At 31.8% G+C, this 27,893-nt stretch overlaps 4 protein-coding genes across 6 annotated transcripts; 2 read left to right on the top strand and 2 right to left on the bottom strand.

The window, feature by feature from the left end:
* Window positions 1-16,439: 16,439 nt before the first annotated feature.
* Window positions 16,440-18,182, bottom strand: LOC100743913 (ubiquitin carboxyl-terminal hydrolase). Its single transcript, XM_003492528.4, has 9 exons — window positions 18,164-18,182; window positions 17,944-18,044; window positions 17,796-17,848; window positions 17,696-17,707; window positions 17,368-17,496; window positions 17,148-17,293; window positions 16,921-17,062; window positions 16,783-16,858; window positions 16,440-16,671 (listed from the first exon to the last, which is right to left on the bottom strand). The coding sequence occupies exons 3-9, from the start codon at window positions 17,829-17,831 to the stop codon at window positions 16,514-16,516; spliced, it is 699 nt and encodes a 232-aa protein (XP_003492576.1). The 5' UTR covers window positions 17,832-17,848; window positions 17,944-18,044; window positions 18,164-18,182; the 3' UTR covers window positions 16,440-16,513.
* A 28-nt stretch (window positions 18,183-18,210) lies between these two features.
* Window positions 18,211-20,733, top strand: LOC100743802 (alpha-L-fucosidase). Its single transcript, XM_012390290.3, has 7 exons — window positions 18,211-18,377; window positions 18,661-18,961; window positions 19,093-19,344; window positions 19,409-19,771; window positions 19,854-20,072; window positions 20,151-20,374; window positions 20,474-20,733. The coding sequence occupies exons 2-7, from the start codon at window positions 18,688-18,690 to the stop codon at window positions 20,564-20,566; spliced, it is 1,425 nt and encodes a 474-aa protein (XP_012245713.2). The 5' UTR covers window positions 18,211-18,377; window positions 18,661-18,687; the 3' UTR covers window positions 20,567-20,733.
* Window positions 20,583-23,569, bottom strand: LOC100743679 (cytosolic non-specific dipeptidase). 2 transcript variants are annotated; one of them, XM_012390287.3, is made up of 6 exons: window positions 23,391-23,569; window positions 22,555-22,679; window positions 22,026-22,476; window positions 21,460-21,885; window positions 20,899-21,372; window positions 20,583-20,819 (listed from the first exon to the last, which is right to left on the bottom strand). In XM_012390287.3, the coding sequence occupies exons 2-6, from the start codon at window positions 22,593-22,595 to the stop codon at window positions 20,775-20,777; spliced, it is 1,437 nt and encodes a 478-aa protein (XP_012245710.1). In that variant the 5' UTR covers window positions 22,596-22,679; window positions 23,391-23,569; the 3' UTR covers window positions 20,583-20,774. The 2 variants fall into 2 exon arrangements, with proteins under 2 accessions (XP_012245710.1, XP_003492574.1); XM_003492526.4 differs by having other exon boundaries at window positions 23,165-23,403.
* Window positions 23,298-27,831, top strand: LOC100744146 (HBS1-like protein). Of its 2 annotated transcripts, XM_012390284.2 has the most exons (10): window positions 23,298-23,563; window positions 23,668-23,733; window positions 23,815-24,114; window positions 24,192-24,233; window positions 24,350-24,427; window positions 25,734-26,286; window positions 26,355-26,584; window positions 26,654-26,849; window positions 26,933-27,138; window positions 27,213-27,831. In XM_012390284.2, the coding sequence occupies exons 1-10, from the start codon at window positions 23,521-23,523 to the stop codon at window positions 27,665-27,667; spliced, it is 2,169 nt and encodes a 722-aa protein (XP_012245707.1). In that variant the 5' UTR covers window positions 23,298-23,520; the 3' UTR covers window positions 27,668-27,831. The 2 variants fall into 2 exon arrangements, with proteins under 2 accessions (XP_012245707.1, XP_003492578.1); XM_003492530.3 differs by lacking the exon at window positions 24,350-24,427.
* Window positions 27,832-27,893: the final 62 nt, after the last annotated feature.

The raw sequence follows: 27,893 nt of genomic DNA, 5'->3' as shown, positions 1-27,893 counted from the left end.
GAGACACTAGCCGCTAGACCTAAACGCTAGATTCAATTAGTTATTTAAATTAAGTAATGTTTACTTATTTATAATGCTTACTTACAAATTATACTTATGTATAATAAGTATTAACTCGTTATAAATAATTAACCATGTCACTGTGCCAAGCCAGAAAAATTACTGAAAATTCTCAATGCGAGAATCAATTGTAAATTTTAATAAAAAAAAAAAAAATGTTTTCCTAGTAATTATACGAAATTACAGACTCGTCCACTTTAATGGATTTAATCATTTGAATTTTCCTAATAGAAACGATACAAAAATATCAAAAAATCACGTACGACTCGCGGATAATTTTTTAATCGTCCTTCTACAGCTACATGTTCCTATAAGGATACGCAAGCAGAAGCGAACGTTCGTCGAACATCATCCGCAATGATAAAGAAAAAAGAAAGATTGCTAGAAATAGCAAAGCTAAGAGAAAAAGAAGCGACGAGTTTATTTTAAATTCACCTTCGCTGACATAATCCGTTACACGGTACGAATACAAAATGTTGCCTTCGAACAATTCGAGCCGTATATGTCTGAAATGCGAGTATAAATGACCCCCGACCTATAAAAATAACCAACGTCAGGTACGCATTTCTTGCATCGAATTTCGCGGTCGCGAAGATACGCGCGGACACAGGTTCGATAACGTGGCGCCTCGTCAAACTCGAGAAATTCGCGTATGCACGGTGTTACCGCATGCAACCAGGAAGAAACACATCGTCCGAGCCAGAACATCGCCTCTGGCTAGAATTAGCCTTCCTATTGGCCCGACTTTGATCCGTTCTTGCTCTTGATACACTCCCAATAAATGTTTTTAATTAACATTTCGTTGGGTGCTGAAATCATCCGAATTACATTATATTTAACTCTGTATTGCATACAATTTCTACATTTTCTATTATTAACTCGTTAAAATTAAGTTAGCAAATTAACTTTCATTCACTTTGAATTTGCAATTACGATTATTTTAATTACGGTTATTTTAACTGCGGAATTATCAACGGGTAAGCTTCTTTCTCCGAACGTTGAACAAGTAAACGAACGTAGATTCTTTAAACTATTAATTCGTTATTCTGCGTGTTTTCTATTCGATCGTTTGACGCAGATTTAGTGGCACAGTGTCTGTGAATATTCAATCTTATATCGTTATCCTTCGCTGAAAATTGTCTACTACGTTCGTTGCTATTTTATCCTGATAAATTGTATTTTGTAGGAATCGGTTTGTCTTTTTTGTAAATCCTCGGTATAAATCTACCTGTTGTTACGTTTAATTGCGATAGAACTACATTTTAAGTATTTCGAACGTTTCTTGCAACAGAAAGCAAGGGAATTTCAGAGCCGAGAATAACGCGTCGTGTACTCATTTAGAAAATCGTGTTATTTTCGGATCAAAAGCAGCGCTGCGTATACGAGATACGTCGTCTATGAAACATATAATATTGTTAGTATGTTTACACTGATCAGTGACGAGCACGAGTATGCATAACATTCGGCAATTTAAAATCGCGTTTTAAAATCGTTCGCCAGATAACGAAGGAGAAGTCGAACGATAACGTTTGCAACTTTTCAACAACGAAAACCACGTTCTACCATCTCGTATCGAAAATATTTTACTCGACGTTGTACGATAAGTTTCGTCCAAGACGAATCCAGACACTTTGTTGTCAGATGTTTTTTCTTTATTATTCATTTATTTACATTTTACAATTTGTCCAGTAGGACATTTGGTAGAATATTATAGCTTAGTGATCGTTGTCAGATGTAACGAAGAATATTTAATAATCAAAATGTAAATAGATCTTAAGAGATACTAAAGAAAGTAAACTTAAAAAGTTTAGGTTTATCGTGGGTCCCTGGGGATAATTGAGGGTGCGCGATGGCCTCTGATAAAATTGACGTTACAAAATATTCGACAAATTGCGTTGGACAAATGTCCTACTGGACAAATTGTAAAATGTAAATAAATAAATAAAAAAAAAAAAAAAAAAATTGCGTTGCGGATATGTCTCAACGCGATACGCAACAGAAAAAATATACTTCTACGTAAATCTTGCTGTCTGCTGCTGGAAAAATCTAACAAGGTTGATTCGCAGAATCGTTAATCACTGATAATAAAAGATTCTTTCTATTTGCAGACATCCATCATTATCTGTGATAATCTGAGTATCTGTGATCGCGAATCTTATTGTTTATTAGAAATTGATCAACCACAACCACACGTGTGCGTATCGTATCGTCTAAAATATTAAAAGAATAATTAATTTCAAAGGTTCCTTAACATTAACGTTAATCGCTTGTATTTGATAAGATCTAACGATAAGTACAAGAGAACAAGGACTCCTGATCGTTTCAGATTATGGAAATATATCGATCGGAAACGCTTGAAACGTGCAATCTTACTAATCTAACGAAAAAGGAATCCAAAAGATAATTGTCAAAGTGCGTGTAAAAAGTAATTTCAAAATGTGTAATTAAAGCCCACTGTTTACTAGAAGAGATTGATCAACCACAACCACACGTGTACGTATTATATCGTCTAAAATATTAAAAGAATAATTCATTTCAAAGATTCCTTAACATTAACGTTAATCGCTTGTATTTGACAAGATCTAACGATAAGTACAACAGAACAAGGGCTCCTGATCGTTTCAGATTATGGAAATATATCGATCGGAAACGCTTGAAACGTGCAACCTTGCTACTCTGTCGAATGTAAATCTAACGAAAAAGGAATCCAAAAGATAATTGTCAAAGTGCGTGTAAAAAGTAATTTCAAAATGTGTAATTAAAGCCCACTGTTTACTAGAAGAGATTGATCAACCACAACCACACGCGTACGTATTATATCGTCTAATATATTAAATATTAAAAGATCAGTACGACGAGCAGCTTAACGAATGTGGATAGTAAATTCAGATATTGAATTTATCGTTGCACGATGAAATTTGAATGGAGTAAGATAGAGATCGATAGGAAAATTGTTAAGCTACTTTGGAAATAACGTTGGAATAAACAAGATTTTTAAGTAATCAGTCAGATGCTAATCTTGTCGAATCGGAAGAGTTTTCTTTTTGAGAGCAACGTTACTGCCGTCGATGGTAACGTGAAACATCTGTATTGAATCATCTCAGTCGGAGATATATTAAGTAGCTTAACAAAAACGAATCGGAGAAATATCGTTAGAATATCGAAATTCATTTATTAATTACATTTGGTAATTACGTTTAAAATCAACGACAATGAAACGAACTTTTTTATCTTGTACGTATCATCACTAAATCTAAATTCAATTAAAGAGCAACGAAATTTATCGATCGCGTTCAATCGTCGTATCTAAATCCAACGAAAGAGAAAGACAATTTATTTGTTATTCTCGATTCTTTAATTACGAATTTGTTAAATCGAATCGTTAAATCTAAATCCAACGGAATCCAGCGAATATCTGTAAATACATCTGAGAAAAAGAAATAACAAAGCAAATTCGGATCTCGTCGATACGAACAACTTGCTTTTCCCCTTCGAAGTAACGTAACGCACTTTCCATCGTCGACGCCAAACACTCGCAGAACGAACACAGTATCTTAAGTTCTTCGAAAGGAAACAGGAAAGCAGCGAGAAACACTGGTTCACCGCGTTTCAGCATTGACCGACCCAGTTACTCGACACAGCTATTCCATTAAAACACGCTTTCCAACCAATGCAAAATCCTCATTTTCACTGATTCCTCCATATACGTTTTTATCGGCGACGAACCGAACCGATTACATCATTGCCTGGTCGAATCGACTGTGATGGGAATTCGAGAACGAAGATCAGAGGAAATTTCCTTTACTGTGCCAACGAGGATAGGAAAACGAACAAACAGCAACGAATAGCGGACTCTGAACTACGAAATAACAAACAAATCAAGGGAACTTAATCGGAACTTAATTTCGTGAACGTAATTGGAAAAATTGTTGGGTCGATGTTTGATTTAGTTTAATGAAAGTTTAGTCGACCACGTTGTCGATCTATTTTTAACGTTATAGTTAAAATATACGTGGAACTTTAGTTTGGCGAATGCAGTTGGAGAAATTGACGAGTGTTCGATAAGTGCGAAGATTCCCTCGACGGTATAAATCGTCTTTAGTATCATAGTTTTTTTTTTTTTTTTTATTTATTTATTTGTTAAAATTACAATCAATTCTCGCGTAGTATCATAGTTAAAGATAGAATTTTCTATATCAGTTTCGATGCAAATGTTTCGCTTTACATTTGACGTTTTGAATTTTAAAGTAAATTTATGTTCAGCCAACTTATCGAAAACGTGGAATTACAGAACGGGCAATCTTTGAGATTTCGTTTAAGATATTCGAGTACCTTGAGAATTAAGAGAATACAATTTTGTCAACATAGCTGGTAGTAGTAGTTTCGTAACTCGAATGCTCTATTGATAAATATTAATTAGATTATCGATATTATAAACAGGAAATTATCGTAAATTTCAGTTCCAGGTACTTAGAAAATAAATATAGAATAAATACTCGCGATTGTATTTGACAGTACCACTTACGTTTTTCGAAATACTTATACGATATAAGAGTTATTGTCTTTTTCAAGTGTGAATTAAATGCTCGAAATACTTCCGTGTCAGATACAAATCTACGAGTATATGTAATACGTATATTCGATACCATCTACAGTTATAGGTAACACATTTAAGTAATAATATAATAAGTAGTGAACACATACTTGACGAGTATTATAGTACTATCAACATATTTTATATGACAAAACGTAGTTCGAGCAAAATAATTTTCTCGATAATTTTCATCATTATCGCGTAATGGTCCTTCAAAAATATTACAACGACATTGTCCTCTGACTCGACGCTGAAGCAACATGAGAAAGAAAGGTAAAAGTATTAGAAATTCAAGACTACTGTTACTAATCCGCGATTAAATATTCTAACGAAGCTTTTCAACGTTCCCTTAGTACTCTTAAAGTTTCCTTTTCTCTCAATTACCAAAAAGATGCAGATGCCTTTGGCAAAATTAATGTTAATTTTTATTCGGACCAAAATATCATTATACATATATATATATAATTGTAATTAAAATTGTATGTTGAAAATGTGATGGGAATATATATATATATTTTATATATTATATTACATTATATTATATTTTTATATATATATTCCCATCTCATTTTCAACATACAATTTTTATTACAATTATATATATATATATAATGATATTTTGGTCCAAATAAATTATATTTTTATATATTATATTATATTATATTCCCATCTCATTTTCAACATACAATTTTTACTACAATTATTTCTATATGTAGCATTTCTATGTACACAGTCAGAATAATATCACGTTTAATTATTTATTACCGAACACTGGCGCATACATAGTTGGGTTATCGCACGGTTTTCAATATTTTCATATGCAAAACAGAATGACACTTTAAAATGAAAGTGTAAGTATCTGGCTGCTTTCACGAACGATTCTCGAGTATATCCCTAATCAAATTACAGGTCGAGATTGAAGGATGATTAACGCGTAGCTTATTACTCTCGTGATAAAGATCTATTTCTGATAAGTATACCAAGAGTCAATTTGATAAGAGAATTCGCGAAAGATGATCGTGGCCGTCGAGGAAAATTACAGATTTCTTACTTTTTGCCTCGATCGAGGTCGAGACTGTTCTTGCAAAGTTGTTATTGAACATCCGTGGACGTTGACCATCGCAACAATCCCAGCCTAACAAGGAACCGATAAGAAATTAGGCTAGCACCTCTGATCTCTTTATCTAATTGATTCGTTGCTCGTCCGTTTCGTCACGATTATTTCAGCAGACGTTTTACTGAATCCTACGCGTTATCTCGATAGATCATGCGGAATATCAGACACAGAAGGTAACAGGAAGTCATTATTAAAGAGCCTTGAATCGTTAATACGACGATAAGTAAAAAGAAGAAATTTTTCCACGTTGCAAAACGAGTCGCAAGGACAAATTTTGCGGTTTGTTAAACGCACGGCTCGCGAAATATTTGAAACGTTAACTTTGCTACTTCTTTCCGTAGAATCTATTTGCATCCTTCGGTTTCGTTCGCGCATACATGAATTTACCCTCTTAATTATTCGTTTATGCATTATGCATTAGTTCAGATTATGAATTAGTTTGGAAAATTACGAAGTAGAGACGTTAGTAAACGACTGTAAATTTTTTCCAAATTTTTCGGTGACCGAAGCATTGCGACTATTGAAGATAAACGAAATAGACTGGAAGGTACCATGGTATGACGCGTAGCGTGAAAATGAAATATTACCAAGAGTTAAGACTGAAACACAAATATTCGTAGCTTTCGACACACCTAATTGTCGATTACCAACCAAATAAAGCAGCGAGTTATCAAACCAGTGCTAAAATACACGATATTCTACGATAAGAATAAAGTTCCAAGGACAATCTGAAATTTTACGTACACGAACAGTTTGTTATTTAATTGAGCAACTTTTCAAATATCCAGATAAGCAGAACATCAATTATACGAAGAAGAGAAGCAACGTAGAGAAACGAGAACGAGCGATAAACTTAATTCCTGAAACGACGAATTGCTGTTCGGAGATTTAGAACACGCAGCCTTGATAATAACGCGAATAGCGTGGAATATTCGTGTGAATAAACAGAAGGACAAGTCGCTATCTAAAATTATGGGAAAATATAATAAAATTCAACGACCTTGTTCAGTTTCCGTTCATATATCGATACGACTTTCTTATAAGCAGGATCATTGACTGAAATCCTACGTGCTCGTTATTATACTTGTTATCCTTGGACGTGTTTGTATAGGAAACTTGCATTCTTTTCCATCCATTCAAAAAGTATGCAAAGTTGCTGCGGCGCAATACAAAGCACGTTTCTCGCACGTGTCGCGATACATCAGCCAAGATTGCACAAATGTCAAATTAACTATCGATATTTCTCATCAGACGCTTCTTTTGTCCATTAATTTCATAGAACGAGAAAAACAAAAGAGATACGAGAATAATCGAGCGTATCTTAAACAAGAATGCAAATTCTACATGGTTCCTCTCGCGAGTTAAACGAAACAACTGTAATGGTTCTTGTTCGATTAACGCGATATTTAATGTAACACCCGTGCATTAAATTTCGTATAAATTGTATTTGTTCGTGTTCCTACGAGCAAATCGAATTAACGTTTCAAGAATGAGATTAAAATACGAAAAAGAAAGAAACTAGGTATTAAATGTTATTTTTAATTTTATTGGGTAATCCAACGAATCGATAGTCGATATGGATAATTGCCAAACGTTAACAATGGACCATCGACGATAATGACAGAGGCAGAATGGCTTCGTAACGTAGTAGGATAAACACGAAGCGCAACGTGTTAATGATCTTAACTCGCGGAGTTTGCAAGATATTATAGCGAACAATAGAAATTTGCATATTTCTATCATTATTGGTCGTAGTAATGATCGTGGTAATAGTCGTGATACATGATAGTATCACTAATAGCAGTAGGTATTGATTTATGTATAGGAATTATTTCTAAAGTTAAGAAACATTTCCATAAAAATGTTATATCTAGATGCGACTATCAAAGATACTGCATAGAGATACTTTCGGTAGAATCAACATTAACTTTTATTCGGATAAAAACACGATCATATTTTTCTACGTATTTTCATTTGTCAAACGAATTAATAGAAATCAATTGTAGATTTAAAATGACAAATAATTGGAAAAAGTTTAGCAGAGTAATTTTTGTACACAGACCGGACGAAACTAACTGAAATAAACGGATAGAATTATGAACGCGAACAAGATAGGAGAAAGAAAAGTAAAGATCTGTGCTTCGTCGAAAATCCGAGTATCTGGTGACAGCATTGCTCTCGAGTATGTCTGAAAATTCAAAAATGCTTGATGCAATTTACACCTTGTTAAGATAGCTGTACATAATCCTCGAAAAACGTTATCTGTACAAGATACAACTTGCATTAAAGTAGAATCTTGACACGCGGAATCGATATGGTAGCTACGTCTCGAAATTAAATAACAGTAACAGATATCGCGTTTATCTTAATTACCGTATAACTGCATCCTTGTCCAGGTAAGGTAGCAACAGTAATAAAAGCTTGAGAAAAAGATAATCGATAATCTTGAATGAAAATATCAATAAAATCGTTCATATACCATTGCGAGTATCGCATAATTCGTATAAGAAAACCTGTCACGAGATCGTCACGGTTCTACTGTCAAGAGAGAAGCTTCGACTTATCGTTATCTAACGATAATTTCGCTTCTTTGAATATCGATAGTCGTGGATCAAATCTATTAGGTTGGCAACTAAGCGGTTGCGGATTTTGTCATTGCCACCTATTGGGTTGGCAACTAAGTGATTGCAGATTTTGTCAATAGGCGGTAATGACAAAATCTGCAATCTCTTTGTTACCAACCTAATAACAGAAGTGAATTCTGGATCGGCAACGATACAATTAAAAGTTGTACGATTGTCGAGGCAAGAACGAATGGAAAATGTATTATAGACCGAAATGTGTTAAAATACGTTGCTTTTCTCTTAAGATGATCAAATTTGAAAATTCTCTAGACACGCTTCCATTCGGTCGATAGTTCATACGAATTTGTGCCTTTACGAACGCATCTAGAGAAACAGAACCTAAACAAAGAATATTAGAATCGGTTAATCGTAATATCGCGCTTGTCGAGTAGCGTAATTTTGTTCGTTAGTCGTTGATTAATACATGCTGATAAATAACTTACTTTCACAATCAAAATCGACAAGTTCGAGACATGTTACTCTTCGAACGAGACGATATAGACTGTAGAGAATCGTAAATGCGGAATGTAAACATAAATTATATTTATGAATGATGGTGGCAGTGATGCAAACAGTCAACATCAACAGAGCCGACTCATAACTTCGCCGACTGTCACTCGAGATATTTCACACGACTCGTGTGTGTAATTTAACCAAATTAAATGCACGCCTGTGTATTCAAATATGTACAAAAGCATCGAACAAAACCAACTTCGTACGTGGAATAAACATAAAACGACTTGCAAGTGTACAAAGAAAAGCGCGTCTCCTTCGCTCGTTTATACACGTTCGTTCTATGATTTTCGCAGTTAGTTTTAATTCATCGATGCCATTCGAACCTACGCGTTTCTACGATACTACCGAGACCTTCGCAGAATTATAATTAACTGCTCGAATAAATGTATCGGAACGTACGGTGAGAACGAAATCTTAAAGAGTAATAACTGAGACGAAATTAACCGTGATATTATACCAGTAAAATATCTCATTGACTTTCGATTTTCACTATTTCCCGAAGATAACAGCTCTTTCGTATTTATACTTCTTCGCTACTTTTTGATACGGAAAGTTGAAAATATTCGGTAAGAAATTGTTCAACGTGAACAGAAATGTATAGCTATAGATAAATGTCCATAATTTCGTTTTTTATTAGGTACAGTTCTTTCGCGATGTAACTACTCTTGTTGAAAGACGTTGAAACGTATGGGAAGAGGAATGGAAGATTTTTCCAGAAAAAACCGAACGTGGACGAGAGTTGTTTTTCTTACGAATCCTTCGATTAAAATACTTTGTATCCTCGTGTGACAATTAAATTTATTTTAAAATATTTTTCGTAGATCGATACTATTTGAACAGCGAAGTACAAGCGTCTGATCGCAGCGAGCGTGAAATCTACGAGTCAGAATCGATCCATTGTTCCGCGGAGTTACGATCGACACTCGTTCAGGGTTAAAGAACATAGATTTTCAACTGTCAGTGTTCGTCGTACTTTGTAAAACGATTTTGTAAAATTCGATTTTCGTCGAATATTCTTTCAAAGAATCGTGCCCCAATTTTTCTTAGCTAACGTTCGATCATCTTTCACACGGTGAAAAGTGCACCTAAGTTACGTAAATAATATCGACAAAAAGCGACAATTTATCGGTGCAATCGCGTCGTCCCCATCACAAGTCGGTTAATTTAAAACCTTCTCTAAATCAAACCGAGCAAGTAGCCCAGCCGACGCTATTCACCTCGACTGATCTCCTTAACGAACGTTGTTCAAACGAAAGATAATTTAATCACTCTTTTTAAGATCGATTTGTGCTCCACTAAAATCGATTGAAACATCCGTGCTCTCTATGAAGGACACTGTTTGTTATCGACCACGAAAAGGACGTCTTATTTGTTCAAACTAACGTGTTATATAAAATTAGTTTGTCGCGAAGGTTTCTTTCGTTTCACGGGGAAATAATGGATGCGCAACGTTGTTTGTTTTATATCGTTTTATCGAATCACGTACGATCCATTTTGTAGTAATGGAACAAAATAATAATAGAACGACCCAATATACACAGTATGGTTAAACTGCAGATGTTGCATTTATGAGGAATTTAATTTCATTCGCAGGAATATGAATTCGCGCAAACCTAACCTAAAACAAATGTTGTATCGATAAGTTAGTTATTCGCAGGATTTCAAAAAGTCAAAGAACTGCGTTGGAACGTTTTACCGTATTGCGAGTAGTTCGGAAGAATTGCGTTGAGACGTTTTATCGGAGGGATTTATGAAGCATCGTAAACTTATAGTAAACTTAAGCTTCTCGTAAATAAAGTTTCGACAAACCACGAATATACAGAAAACGTTAAAAAGGTAAAGCTCGACACACAGAGACGAGTAAAGCTTCTTAGGAAATCTTATCTGAACCTTAACCACAACGTCGTTATCAAATAAATAACAATAATACCATTTCGCGATTTAAGTCAATTTAAGCCAATTCAAATTGCCCTCTAATCGCAAAAGAGATCCTGCGATTATACCCAACTAATCCAGTTTTAATACTCTCTATAAAAGGACACCGAATTTCATTTCTTGATGGTTCATCTTTGTCAGTTGTTTTACAAAAATCTAGTATAACGATACTACATAAATACGTATATGTAGACTGGCAGTCGTACGTCATATCAGGACATCTACCGATATTTAATACAAATTCAATGCTTTTCGCTGATTTTATCTCCGAATTATTTTATTAAAGATCTGTTACTTCGTATTAAAATACAAAGTCATACTGTACTCGTCTGCTGCGTTAAAACGTAACATACTAAATAAGGTGAAATTTGCTGGAATAAATTAAGCAGCACTTGCACAATCGAATCGATACGAAATTTTACAGGACATTATCGACAAAAACATCCTCGTATGACGTCAACAACTCGGATGGCAAATTAATCGAAGTTCAACGAGAAATTATAAAATTCGTAGAAGAAACTCTATAACCTACGCCTTGTGAACTTGTCAATTTGCTATTATTACTTCTTACGTTATTGTACGAGGAAGATTTTCAGAAGGAATTAATAAACTCATAAAAAAGGAATCTACGATCTACAACCGGAAACTTGTACCGATAACTATTGAAACTCGATTCACTAATATTGCTACTTGACAAACTATCATCACGCTAGAGTGATTTTACCTCAGTCGACTAAAAGCTACGTTAAATAACATTAAATAACAACAACAAAAAAAGGTAGCAATAACATACGATAAATAATATACGAAATAAGAAAAATTAAAGCTATACAAACTTACGAAAGATCTATGACCTACTACTCGCAACTTGTCAAATTCTATCAGTTGATCGATTATCGTAGAAGAGAATTTAAATGTCCTGATACTTATAACCGACAGTTTACATACGAAGAGATGACAAAGAACCGGTACTCACTTTCTCGTGGTCAATTCAAAGTATCCAGATGTGAGAATGGGTACTGGTAACCCATAGATGGTGGCGGTTATCGTCCGGTCCGTGAACACGTGCAACGGTCGGCTGCTTCCGCGCGACTGAAACGGAGTCGTGCTACTGAGAACGCTCGAACCAACCACCAAAGACCGCTCGCTACTTGCTAATACTCTTTGCCGCTGCTTGTCTCCCAACCGGTGTCATTCTTGCCTATCATCGTCAGCGAAATGCTCACGGCTGCTGAATTTCGCCCGTGATGGCGCGAACTCTGTCTGTGTATACATTCATACTCTGTATACACGCGCTTATCAGCCTGCCCGGGGTCGATGAAGACATTCAACCACTGGAAAATTTGCTTCCGGAACACCTCGATCAAGTCAGGGTCAGATTTCTTTCTCGCGTCTACGTGATTCTGACCCATAAACATGCTCGAATAGCCTGCCTCGATCGAACTAACGTTTCTATACGTTTGTGATATTTTATCTCGAGCGATTCGAATTTCTCGGAAACATCGTGATGACCGAAGAAATTAGGAAATTGAGGGATCGACATATCGAGGGATCAGGGCACATTTGTAAAATTGTTAAATCGAGATATTAAGAAATTGTTTGTTTTCGTTCAACTTTTCGTTCTCTAAACACTCGCGTTCTACGGATTCGCAATATTTTTCGGAAATTTATAATTTACGACGTTCCAAAAGATCTTATCGATTATTGGTCCCGTTGGAATTGATCTTCTAATAGCGTTTGATTTTCCACTTCTTCCGTTAACAGTTTCTGTCCTACTAGTATCGATTTAGAAAAATCGTCGTGCAAGTGTTCCGCGTATTAGTTTAGAGAAATTTCTAATCGAAGATTTTCGAAAAGGTTTCATCGATCGGATATATCGGATTTGGTTTTCTCGGAAATCCGTACTTTAAGATCTGCGAATTAAGAATTCGTTCTTTTACCAAGGAATTTACTCTTTCATTCCTAATTTGTTTGGAAATTTATATTTTTTAAAAACTTTGTATTTAAGTTCGTATCTCTTCGATGACGAAGCGTTACGAATTTTCATCCCTTAGCTGTTATATAAAAATTCGAGTTAATCGCCGAATTTATACCGAATCAAACAGAAAATAAAAAAAACGATCTCGTTAAGGATTCTGCGAGCTCATGAACATCTTCTTCGGTATTGTAAACCACATATGCACAGTATAATACTTGCGGCACGAATACAAATTTTAAGGACTCTTCGACCTCCAGAAGAACCTTTTTAGCTGGTTCAATGTTCGCCTGAGCTATCGCGTGCGATATAATCACGTTGGATTACCACTTTGCGTGCGAATAATAACCAATCCAAGTTCCTATTACGCTCTTATCATGTATTAGAATGCCTTCAAGTACTATCAGCGTAGCATCGCGTGTTCATCTTTGTGTAGTAATAAAACATACCTTTATGAATTATTTCTCTCTTTCCCAACGTTTCCTAATTTTTCTATCCACTCGATAAAATATCTACGATAAGAGGATCAAACTGGTTTGCTTGTGTCTGCAGCAAGGATTTATCGATATATCAGTCACATTCGTTTAACGAATAATTTGTCCAACTGTATCTTCTCGTACCTGATATACAGACTATGGTAGGCAGAAACGAGGCTGTACACGTATAATAACATTTTTATGGGCGTGGGACGACCTTAAATCCAACCAGCCATGGACGAATGCATAATATAAGTACCTGTGCATGACATGTTTCGTTAATTTCTGAGACTTTGATAGTTGACTGTGTTATTAGAATCTAACGGACACTATGTTGAAGCGGAGAATGAGATACCTAACCTAAAGTGAAATAATAGCACGCTTGTCGTAGAATTGCGACCGTTTATGCATTTATAGGGAATTTTGGAAGTACAGAAATGCACAAAATGCGTATAACGTGCAAAAATATATAAAATATCGCAAATATATTATAATACGTAATGGATAAACAAATGTCTTGTCAAGTTGCATCTTTGTTAGTTATGTTCATAAAAATATGAACATTCGTGAATAAAAGTTTCGTTGATACCCTAAATGTATGTTATCCTTGTCTTATATAATACGTAATTTTCCTAAAACAAAAAATTAAACAAAGATAAAATTATTTGTTATACCTTTAATAAATTACATCGACAAAGGATTAAACTTAGAACGCAAAAGGGAAATGTTTCTTAATAATTCCTCGCGAATTATCAATCTCAAAAAAATTATCCTAAACTTGGAAATTCTTCGGAAACTATCAGTCTTATTACAATTAATGAATTATACTTACTCGATCAGATAGAATTCCTGTATAGAATAGTTTTACAATATGACACTGTCAAAGCGATAATGCGATGCAGCTACTTTACTGTCCGATTATATCTTGACCATGCAGATTTAATAAATTGTCTTCGTTGAGAATTTTATCGATGATACTGATATACGATGTAGCTTGAAAAAGTCAACCTACACGTTTTATCATTCACATTTTATCGGTGAAAGTATTATGTACAATTGTCGTGGAATTGGAAAAAAGCTATTATTTATGAAAATGTAGAAGTAGTCATCACTCACGCATCAGTCATTCGACAGATTAATGTTAATATTACATTTTCAAGTGATAACGCTTGGTATGCGTATATCGATCATACTTTTATTGATAACGTATTGATAGCGTTTTTGTTTGTTTATACGTATATACGTCCCATTTTAAAGTTTTATTCCACTTTAAATTCGATTTTGTAAATCCTAGATCCATTATTATTTTTATTATTTTTATGGTCTATGAACGAGACATGTACCTTTTGTCAGGAAAGACCTATTTTTCCAGCTCTGCAAGAAATACGCTTTATCTTTCTATCTTTTCGTTCCAAATTTTCCATTCCAATGACGTAGCGCTTGTTCAAGTAAATCGAGTTGAACTAATAGAATTCTTTGCCTACCACTATCGAATTCTATATTTGTACAAGTGTAATAAGATCCTGTTACCTCCGATTGGAAATTCCTTATTGGGGATTCCCGAATCGTTTTTGCCTTGGAAATTAATTCGACGTTGATCATCCTTTAAAAGAACAAAGTAATTGCAATTTCTAATTTAATAACCAAAAAGTTGTGCAATATATTGTGCAGTGATTACTTTTTTTCTTTATCTATCGTCTATTGAAAATAATTAAAGGAAAATTTCGAAAAAAAAACCAATAAAGAACAATGCGAGACTCCTTACTTTAATAGGTTATTTCTATTGTGCACTCTTGATATATTTTTTAATTATTACACAGCACGCTTATATCGTTCACAATTGAAACATCCTTACGTAATAGGGTCGCTAAAGAATTAGCCGGTATGAAAGAAAATGTGCATCGTCTCGTCCTTCGCAACATATTGAGAAATTTATTGGACATTATGTATCGTTTTTCCCATAAAAAGATCAAACGATTCGGTGATCGTAGAAAATTTTCCACCGCAAAATTTTTCCTAAAACAGACTAAGATGACTAATAATGACTAATGCACACTAATCGTTTGTTATCGATATCTTCATTTTGTATACATTCTTCAATTACTTCATTTCGAATCAAAGCGATAATAATTTACAGCGATGTTATTTTTTAAGTTTTTGTCCCCCGTTTTATTTATAATTTTAACATATCATGCAAGAAATAGGAAGATATAGTAAATAAACAATCAATCACGGATCTATTTCGTGTTTTTTTAGACTACTATTTAGAGAGTGGAGCCAAGATGCTCACTTTCAGAGGAGGATCTAAAATAACTAGGCCTTTTACTAGGTTCTGGTCAGTGACCGACAGGTTTTTCGACCTCAGATAATAGACAAAACAAAAATATATTAACTATACAGGATTATCAAATGTTTTGTATACACGTACTTCGTATACACGTTGATTGTCGTAAACATCTATCCACGATATCAATGGTTTGCTAGGTCAAAAACAATTATTTATCTACATCCAGGTTTTGGAAAAATTTTATTGAAATACATGAGTCATTAACATGATAATACAACGTAGAAAGCTGAACAATCTAAGCTTTTAAAGATAATTAAATTGTACAAATTATTTTTTATAATAATGTTAATTTTAAAAATAGTTGACATAGAAGTAGGAATTATTGTATAATAAACTTGAATACTAGATGCATTTCGTTTTTTCTAGAAAAGACATTTTTAATAAGTATAGCAAGTACAGATACACATATTTTTAGTTGCTTAGAGCGAATATTTATAAACAGCGATACAAACAACTATCACACAACTACTACTATAAGATTGATATATACTTATTGATAGTGATATATATATATATATATATATATTTATATTCATATTTTATTAGTCAAAATTTATGAAAATATTTGCGTCACATTTATTCGTCAAAAAATAGTATAAAAAAATGATATAATAAAATTAGTATAAAAGATATAAAACTATTGAAGTTTCGCTTTTATGCGATTTTAATTATTTTTTATGGTTTTATCATTCGATGAAATAGATATGTTTTACATTTGATACGTACTTATATCGCGAATATCCATATTATACAGTAATAAGCAAATGTTAATAAATGCAATATAAAAAGCAGATATACATGTATAATGTATAAAATAAATTATTTCAACAGTTATCTTAAAATGGATATGCTACATTGTATTTAGTGAGTTACAATGCTCCTGCATCGCTATTAGCAAGAGCAAGAACTGTGAAACACACTTCTTCTGGATCACGAGCCATATATTCTTTACAAACACGTGCTGCATCTTCTAACAGTGTTTCTGGACTAGTTGTACCATGATTAATAGGAGAAGGTTTACGTCCATCTAAAAAATCCCATATGTAAATAATATGATATTCTTATAGATTAGTATTTATACAATTATTTACTAAGTAAATAATTATATAAGTATATACAGCAGTATTAAAATTTTCACCTAATTCATATAATACTCCATTTTTGTGTATAAGTGCTACAAAATGATGGTACACTGGTATTTCATCGCTTGGTACCTACCAAATACTTTCGATTAGTACTCATTTCTGTAAGTACACAAAAAGCAAGAAAATCATACCTCTGTTTGACCCTCTTGTGCCACATCTTTATGAGTGATACTAATACCGTCGGACTCCATTAAAAGCTTCCCACATTCCATATAAGAAAGATTTTTCGCTTCATCTAAAAAGGTTTTTAGGAAACCGTCCTGAAGATCTATGCTGCAAAAATAAATTGAACAATTTACAACATATAATGTCTGTTGAAAAACAAATGAATATTCTGTACTTCTAACGAAATACCTACATGTCTCGATTATTGCCAACACTGTGAATTAATGCGATTGTACCACAGGCATTATGAATGTACTGTTTCATATGAAAAACTTCTGGATCTTTAGGAATACTTACATCTTCTTCTTCTGATTCTTTGTCTTCTAAGCTATTATCACCCTAAGTCACATAAAATTATTAGATCTACGATCTTTATGTAATAAAATGTAATAATATAATCTTTATTTTGAAACCTTTTTGGATAAAGGATATAGCAAAATAACAGCAACAACTGGTTTAGGTACAAGTGCCAACAGATCAGGTTCCAGACCATAAACATCAACAACAGACCAATCTTTTGCTACGCCTAATTTATGTAAAAACTGTAAAACAAATCTTTGAATTATAAAGTTTAGTAACTACAAAATTATTAACAAGTTTACTTTACAATAATATAAATAAATCATTTAATACATAAATAGATGTATTGTCTTTAATCTTTAAATAAAATGTAAGACTTATTTATAATATAATTACAAGATTAAATATCAATATCAATAATGGAAAATCATTATGATTTACCTTTGTCATAACCTAAAACAAAGAAATGAAATTATGTAAAAAGATATTATATATATATATTTTTCATTTTAATGATTACGATGAAAATACAAATTCTTACTTCTGGATTAGATTCCATCGGAATCCAAGATGACATGATGAATTTTGTTGATTCTAAAAGATATCGGCAAATTTAAAGTTTCATATTCTAACTTCTAATTCGCTGTATATACTTTTCAAAAAGAATTTTTACGAAAACGATTACTTACAACAGATATTATAAATTCACAAAAGCGTATTTGCCGTATTATACGTGCAAAATTTTAATGTTGTTATCAATTTATCACACTCAGACGAATTTGCCGAAATCCTGTGACATTGACACAATTTGATGACACATTATTGGGCAGTAGATAAGATCAATATTAAAATGAACTTATAATAGAATAATTAATAACAAAATATTTAGTTGTTTTGTTCATAGCTTACTTTATTAGTATTATGGTTCAATGTACTTTTTTAAATTTTTCATTTGTCTGCAGTAGTCAACATGGCTACCGGTTTAATAAAATCAGATTATTTCATGAAATTTATATCAACGACTACATACTATGTACATATGTCAGAAGCGTATATCAAAATGAATATTTTTTCTCTATTTTATAAAATATATTTATAAGATTTTTAAAAAACATAACAAAGGGTAATTTTATGAACATTTATCGTCCTTATTTTAAGTATTGATTTTATATTCAGAAATAATTCATATATCACTTATATATTATATCTATATCAATTATTTTAACATATTTTATAATGAAACAACAAATTTGACAAATAAAAAAAATTAATTAATTCATGTTATTCAATCTTATCATAAATTAAATGAAATCAGACTCGATAAGCGGGTTTCCACCTTAATCTTTAATCTTTTATGTGATAAAGTATGAATATTTGTGTAAATATTTTTCATAATTTATTTGCAGTAAATAGTATAAATACTGTGCAATACAATGATTTTACAAAGTTACATTTTATTCATTTCCTCAATGATATATACAACGTGGGGGAGAGATCAATATGTATTAGAAACGTCAGATATAAAAAGCCATGAAACACTTTGGCCTATAAAAACAGCAATAAACCAGTATTCTCCAACATGGGATAGTTTAGATAGACGTCCGCTTCCAACTTGGTATGATGATGCAAAAATTGGTATCTTTATTCACTGGGGTGTTTTTAGTGTTCCTAGTTTTGGCTCTGAATGGTTTTGGAATAATTGGAAAGGTATTTTTATCACTATTACTATTAATTACAACCAAATTTATATTATTATTTATTTATTTCAGTCAAAATTCTTTACTTTTTGCAAAATGATATAAATTTATAAAGAATTCAAGACAAACTTTCATTTTCAGAAGAACAGATTGATACTAAATACCGTGACTTTATGAAACAAAGGTATCCGCCTAGTTTTACATATCAAGACTTCGCTCATGAATTTACTGCTGAATTTTTTAACGCAACGCAATGGAGTGAATTATTTCAAGCTTCAGGTGCAAAATATGTTGTATTAACAAGCAAACATCATGAGGGATATACATTATGGCCTTCAAAATATTCGTTTAGTTGGAACTCTGCAGATGTAGGACCAAAAAAAGATCTTATAGGTAATTATTAAATTGAATTTTTTACTGTTTAAATTATTTTGTATCTGTAATTAATGATTTTTAGGTGAATTGGCTACAGCAATAAGAAATTCAACTAATTTGAGATTTGGTCTTTACCATTCTTTGTATGAATGGTATAATCCTCTATATTTATCTGATAAAGATAACAATTTTACAACCCAAATTTTTGTTCGTCAAAAGATAATTCCTGAATTACACGAAGTAGTAGAAAAATATAAACCAGAAATTGTATGGTCTGATGGTGACTGGGAAGCACCAGATGTTTATTGGAAATCAAAAGAATTTTTGGCTTGGTTGTACAATGAAAGTCCTGTGAAAGATACAGTTGTAGTAAATGATAGATGGGGACAAAATATACCATGTCATCATGGTGATTTTTACACATGTTCTGATCGTTATAATCCTGGTAAATTCAATTTAGTATAACTAACATACATGCTTGAAATTTATATTGCTTCTTTATTTCACTTGTATTTTGAGATCTTTAGGAGTACTTCTACCACATAAATGGGAAAACTGCATGACAATTGATAGAAAATCTTGGGGATTTCGTAGGAATGCTGTTTTGTCAGAATATTTGACTTTATCAGAATTGGTCAAAGAATTAGCAATTACTGTAAGTTGTGGAGGAAACTTATTAATGAATGTTGGACCAACAAAGGATGGCATTATTAACCCAATATTCGAAGAAAGATTACGTGGAATGGGTATATTCTCCAACATAAGAATGTACTTATTTGTATTTGTAATTGTAAATTTGTTCCTAATATAATTTATGCAATTAGGTGAGTGGTTAAAGATAAATGGAGAAGCTATTTACAATACCAAACCTTGGATAACACAAAATGATACTTTATCTAATACCGTTTGGTATACACAAAGCAAAAACATAAAACAAGTTTATGCTATAATCCTTGAATGGCCAAATGAAGGTTTATTATATTTAGGATCGCTTAAAATATCTCCTAGTACACAAATTTCAGTACTTGGATCTAAATTACTAATTAGAGTACGTATCTACGTTTTGAATAGATATTAAATTCATGTTACACAAATAGTAATATTAAATATAATTGGATAAAATAATAACTTCAATTTTCAATTTCAGTGGAAACAAAGTAAAGAAAAATTGATTGTATCATTACCAGCAGAACTTGATAAAGGACAACCAGCTTGGGTATTGAAAATAAAACCAGAATAACAGAAACAATGATATCTAAATATATATTTTATTAAAGATGTTTTGTATTCACTTGAGAAAAAAGATACATGTAAGTCGCAAAATAGCGTTTTATAACTTCCATTCCCTCCAAATTTTTATTTGTATATTGTATTGTAAGAAGAAAATAAATTCTTGAGTACATCAATATAAACCCATATTTTACTTATGTTTTCAATATATATGTACCTTACAGTTGAGCTATCTCGTACAAATAAGCTCCAAGTAATTTAGTCTAAACCAAAAATAAAATATCCTTAAGTTTAAGTAAAACTGTTACAACAAATTATACCATCGTCAATGAAAATACTTACGCCCTCGATATAGTTACGAATGTTCAGTTTTTCGTTCTGGGAATGTGCCCCATCGTCACCAGCACCAACTGGTAAGAGTAGTACGTTTTTGCCTGTTACTTCTTGGAATGTTAAAGTAACCGGAATTGAGCCTCCTTCGCGTGATAAATCAGGCTCTACATTATAAACATGTTTGGTAGCTTTTCGACCAGCTACATAGTTTGGATGATCAGGATTTTCAGACCAAGTTCTTCCTCCATGATACATACTGACATTGAATTTATTTGGACTACCTCTGACAGCCCATTTTTTGTTTAGATATGCTGTTACTTTTTGTACAGTATCTTCTGGAGTCATATTTGGTACTATTCTAATTGAAAATTTACCAATAACTTTTCCTGGAATAACAGTTTTTGCACCTGGCTCACTAAATGCGCCTTGTATTCCATGAAGTGATAAACTGGGCTGTCTCCACCGATGCATCAATAATTGAATCTAACAATATAATATAATGTAATGTATAACTATATATGTAATAATGTATAAAATATATCAGTAGTAAGTTCAATTATAAATATTTACTTTATCTTCATGAGCTAATTTACTAGTTCCAACAGAGCCCCTGAATTCAGCAACATCGAATTCTATTGTTTTATAGGATTCTATTTCCTTTTCCACAATTTTTGTTACATTATCATAAATACCATCTATTAAAATTTTCCCATTTACATCAACTAATGTATTTAACAAATATATTAAATCTGCCATTCCTTCATGTATAGATCCACCAAATGTACCACTATGTAGATCTTTAACAGCACAAGTTACTTCCACTTGGAAATAACAGATACCTCTTAAGCCATACGTAATACAAGGTTTTTTGGTGCCCAGCCAGTAATTATCAGATATGCACACATAATCTACACCTTGCAAAAATGTATCTTTTCGTGCTAAAAGAAGGTCATCTAATCCTTCACTACCACTTTCTTCCATACCCTCAAAGACAAACTACAACAATTAAACAATAAAGAAATATATAATAAATGAAATTGCAAAATAACATATAGAAAGTTTATAATTGAATAAATCAACATATAGAAATATATTAACATATAGAAAACATATAGAAAATTTACAATTAAAAATACCTTGAGATTAACAGGGATATCTGTTCCAATAGTTTTATAAGCCTGTAATGCATGAATCCAACAAAGTACAGGGCCTTTATCATCTGTACTTCCACGTCCATATAATTTGTCATTTTTCTCAACAAGAGTAAATGGTTCAGTATCCCAGCCATCTTCTTTTAATGCTGGTTGAACATCTAAATGTCCATATATAAGAACAGTCTTTTTTTCAGAGTCAGACCCTAGAGTTCCTAACAAAACAGGTGGGAGAGGAATTACACTTCCATCTGGAAGAGTTTGTTTTCCTACATCTGCCAATTCTGTAGTGACTCCAAGATTTTTTAATTTCATTTCCGCCCATTTCATCATCTTAATTATTTCATTTCTGTGATCTGGCCACGCTGAGACAGATTTTATAGCTACTGCTTCTTTTAAGTCATTTATGTACTCTGTTTTATGATCATCAATATAACTAGAAATGAAATAAATACCAAGATTATATCAATCCTATATTATAAAATAAGTTAAATATTTATATAGAAATATATACCTAAATAGATGTTTTAATGTAGATGGAAGTTCTGAAGTCATCTTTTTTGTCTGTTATGTTAAAATATATCTCCCAAAATGATTAAAATGATCTTCAATCAGCAATGAAAGAACTAAACTTGTTTCCTGCAAGTATATATATGTACAATAAGCCAGGAATGTTATCTCATGGGCGTGGCTTGACACCATTATAAGTGGCTCAAAATTTATTACTTTAATTTTGATAAGTTTACAGTCTGCTTTTAATATTCTATGTTTCAAATTCAAAGTTTATTTATCTGAATACTAGTTAATTTGAGTCAAATTTGCAAAATATTTGAAGTATTTTAATATTTAGATAACTATGTATATAAGCAAATAAATAAAATAAAAATGATATAACTATACTTCTCTGAGATTAAAATTGATATCAAGAATATTAACATATTTTTATTCTTATTCTCTATGCATTCTATGATGTATATGTTCTATGTAATACCAGATAATACTAGTATATTCTTAATTTTATTTAGTTTAATATAAAATAGTATATATTTTATAAAAAATATTATTTTCTGTTGAAATAACGACAAAAAGAATCATGCAATTATAAATGAGGCTCATATACTTACATATACTGACTGGTATTAATACATGTTACGCTATTTATACTTTTTAAACGAAAGTAAAAGACAGTTTAAGTAAAATATGTTACTGATAATGTTAGTGATAATACATTAGTGAAATTATATCCACGCGATGAATATACTATGCGTAATTAACATAATATCGGATAACATATGAAAATTCGGTTATTTTGTTAAACGTTGTCAATGTAGATGGCGGAATTTAGCTTACCTCACGGTCACATAAACCGTGGCTGTAGCTGAATCTATTCTGTGTAACATGGAAGATTATAAATAATAAAGTAGAAAAGGCTATCTTTTTATCGTATTTTTATTGCAATCTTTTGCACAAAGTTTATAAAATGTCTCGTCATCGCGATGTACGATGCATGAATTATTCAGAAGGTACACGAAAAGAAAACAAATGCACGATAATTTTATTTATTTAAATATTGTTAAACTGTTGATTAAACTTAAAGAGTTTATTTAACGTAACATATTCTTTACAGAATACGAAGGTTACGATGATGTCTATGGACATTCTGTAGAAGATGACTACTGTGTATCTCCTAGTGGTACTTCTGTTAAATATGTATTCAACGTATCAGATTTTATGCAATTAATGTGGTGTTAAATATTCATGGTTTAAATTGCAGCTGAACAATTTTTATTTGATCGAAGTAAGCAACAAAATATTGCATCCTTTATTACGGAACCAGATATTATAGAAGACAACGAAGATAATGAGGAACTTCCAGTATCTTTCAACGATGAAAATGTAACACTTACAGACATCGAATTGGGCAAGCTCATGTCATGCATGGAACCTATAAAAAATGTTATAGGAGACACAGTACCTGACTCTGAGATCAAAAAGAAAATTATTCAATCAAATTTTGATGTTAAAATAGCCCTTGATTTAATATTAAAAGAATCTTCTCCAAAAACTGCTACTGGTATGTGTATTATATATATATATATGTATATTTTTAGTATTCCTTTTATATTTTTTAAAGTAATTTAATTATTTTAGGTTCATCTATGGTTAATAAGGATAATTTAGAACCATACCCAGGTATATCATTTATCAACATTATAATATTTTTATTAGTAAATAACTTCATAGTATTATTTCTTAACCTATAATTTTTTTGTTTCATGTATTGTCTTTGCATCCATTGGTAAGGTAAGATGCTGCATCTGTTAAGCCTCAGTCTAATTCATTCATTATACCTAAATTATCATTTAACAAACAAGAGAATATTGAAGGTACTAACGAGAATGTATGTCTCATGAATAATTTAGAAAGTTTCAAAGACTTAGCTATTAGTAACTCTCCTATGAGATTTTCCTCTTTGTCTGGGTTTAGTAATCTTGTTAATTCCCCATTGTCAAGTTCTACATCTTTCAAAAATAATTCGGATTCAGTAGCATTCAAAACCTTAGCTGATTTAACAGCACATCATTTACGAAAAAATAGCAGTTTAATTGATAATTCAAATTCTAGCGAAAAAAGTTTGTCGCCTAAGACAAATTTTATAATACCAAAATTATCAATTAAGAAAGATGACTGTAGTGATATAAATAATACACAGTTAGATTTACCTACTGCTCAAAAAGATATAGATGGTAGTATATTAAATGATAGAAAGACAGATGATTCTATGGATTCATTTGAACAAAGTTTATTTAGTGCATTTGCCTTTTCAAAAGATTATCCTAACACTATTATTGAAAGTAACTCGCAAAGTGAAAAGTCACAAAATGACCCAGTATTAAATGTAAGTGGTACTCGAACACCATCACCAGATCCTTGGATCATTGATTTAAATTCTACTTTGAAAAAAAACACATTTTTAGCTACAAATGGTGATTGTCATACAAAATCGGAAGTATTAGAAGACATTCACGACGTCATTCCTATTTCAACCTTACAGATTTCTAATGAAAATATTGAAATTCCATATGTTATGCTACCTACAAAATTAAATTTAAGTTATCTTAGATATGTTAAACTTCCATATACCAAAAAAAACGTATCTTTATTTGGTAGAACATTGTGCAGAACATTGAAATTGAAAAAGCCAATTCTTAAATCTCAACAAGAACATCATAAAACAATAAAAAGATTTAATTTTTCAGTTCCTTACACTCGTATTTAACAAAATATATAGTAACATACAGATTTAGAATTAGATGCAAAGTTTCTGTGGTAAAAAATGTCATAATTAAATATTTCAATGAATGTAAGGTTGAATTATAAATTTTATGAATATATACGTATACATATATATATATATATGAAAAGTCACAATTGATATATATGTAAGATGACGTAATATGATATATTAAAAATCGATTCCTTTTACTTATATGACTATATATATTTACTGTAAAGTACTATTTTCATGTAAATATTGTTTCCGAAGTTTTAAAGCGAAAATTGTGAATTTTTAAACTCAAAATGTATTTTTAATATTTGAACTAATATAATATATGTTTATATTAAAATTTTTACACATCTTTTTATATTTAATATCAAAATAACAATAGCCTACAATAAATTTTATGATAGGTAAAAAATTGTCATCCAAATATACATTTCAAGCTACAACACCTTCCAATGTGAAAATTATTCCCGCTGGGAAACGATCTGTTGTAAAAGGCTTTAATATAAGCGGGACTGAAAATACTGATCTACTGAATTCCCGTACTGAGAGTCCTCGCTCTCAAAGCCCATATTCTGATTATAATAGTCCAGAAGTAAAAAGAAAGGAAAATATAGTTTCAAAGGAAAAAAGAGCAGCTTTCTCGAACGCAAATAGCCCGCGATGTCAGTCCCCAGTATCAGGACATCAGACACCTGACTTGGATCCTAAAATAAAATTCAACGAAGAAAAAGATGTTGCAAAGATTTATAAAGATAAAAGAGGAGACAGCAAGGAACAATTACATTTAATTGTGGTTGGTCATGTAGATGCTGGTAAAAGTACTTTATTAGGACGACTTTTATGCGAGTTAGGAGAAGTTCCAACAAGATTAATTCACAAATATCAACAAGAAAGTAAAAAAATAGGGAAACAATCATTTGCTTATGCATGGGTCCTTGATGAAACAGGAGAAGAAAGGTAATTAATGGAAACGAAGTCAATAGACTCTTTTAATATTAATTGATTTCTATATATTCTTCTAATAGGGAACGTGGAATAACTATGGATGTTGGTCATTCTAAATTTGAAACAGAAACAAAATGTATTACTTTATTAGATGCACCTGGGCATAAGGATTTCATACCTAATATGATTATTGGTGCTACTCAAGCTGATGTAGCTTTGTTAGTAGTAGATGCTACTAGAGGAGAATTTGAAACTGGTTTTGACAGTGGAGGTCAAACTAGAGAACATGCACTATTATTACGTTCATTAGGTATTCAAATTTTTCACGTGGAATTGAGAAATTATTCAATTTCCCAACAATGACTAATTTTTGTTACAGGTATATCACAGTTGACAGTAGTAATAAATAAATTAGATACAGTAGACTGGTCAAAGGAGAGGTTTGATGAAATAGTAAGCAAAATGAGTGTATTCTTGAAACAAGCTGGGTTCAAGGATAATGTTACTTTTGTTCCTTGTAGTGGTCTATCTGGTGAAAATATATTAACAAAGCCTAAAGAACCTTTATCTAATTGGTATAATTATTTAAATATTTGTTTAAAACATATATGTTTAAAATAAAATAATGTATTAATTGTGATTGTGTATAATCATGCAGGTATACAGGACCTACATTAGTCAACGTTATTAATAATTTCAAGTGTCCTGAACGCCATATAGATAAACCATTTCGATTTTCGGTTAACGATATATTTAAAGGCACAGGATCTGGATTCTGTGTGTCTGGTCACGTAGAAACAGGCATGGTAGCTTTAGGTGATAAAGTTCTAGTATTACCGCGAAATGAAACTGCAGTGATTAAAGGTATGTCAATCATGTATGATTTTCTTATATATATTTGGATACCTGCAATTAAAGTTTGTGACATTAATTTTTAGGTTTACAAATAGATGAAGTATCTATAACAAACGCATTTGCTGGAGATCAAGTTTCTTTAATATTATCTGGAATTGATCAACAAAACGTTGGGATTGGAGATATTATTTGTAATCCTCAAAATCCAGTTCCTGTAACAACACGTTTCCAAGCACATGTTGTTGTATTTGCAGTGAAAATACCTATTATGAAAGGTCTTCCTGTAATAATTCATCAACAATCTTTAGTTCAACCAGCTGTTATTACAAAATTAGTAGCGCAGCTTCATAGGAGTACTGGTGAAATGATAAAAAAGAAACCACGCTGTTTACCAAAAAATTCAAGTGCTATTATTGAGATTACAACACAAAATTCAGTTTGTATGGAATTATATAAGGATATCAAACAACTGGGTAGAATTATGTTACGTGTAGAAGGAACTACTATTGCAGCTGGTCTAATTACAAAAATCAAATAACAATAATATAAAAAATTTATGTATTTGCAGTCCTAATTCTATGAACACATTTTTAATTTTAAATATCACTATGTGCAGCTATGTATTTACATATTGCAGCTATGTGCATATAACTACATATTTGTATATTGCAGGAAATATACCAGACTTAACATAATACCGTATCTATAAATTTGTAATTATATATATGTACATACAAATTAATTTGCAATAGAAAGTTCATTTA

This window comes from Bombus impatiens, unplaced genomic scaffold, assembly GCF_000188095.3.
Source record: "Bombus impatiens unplaced genomic scaffold, BIMP_2.2 scf_0761, whole genome shotgun sequence".
NCBI lineage: Eukaryota > Metazoa > Arthropoda > Insecta > Hymenoptera > Apidae > Bombus > Bombus impatiens.
This window is presented reverse-complemented; position numbering and strand designations above follow the sequence as displayed.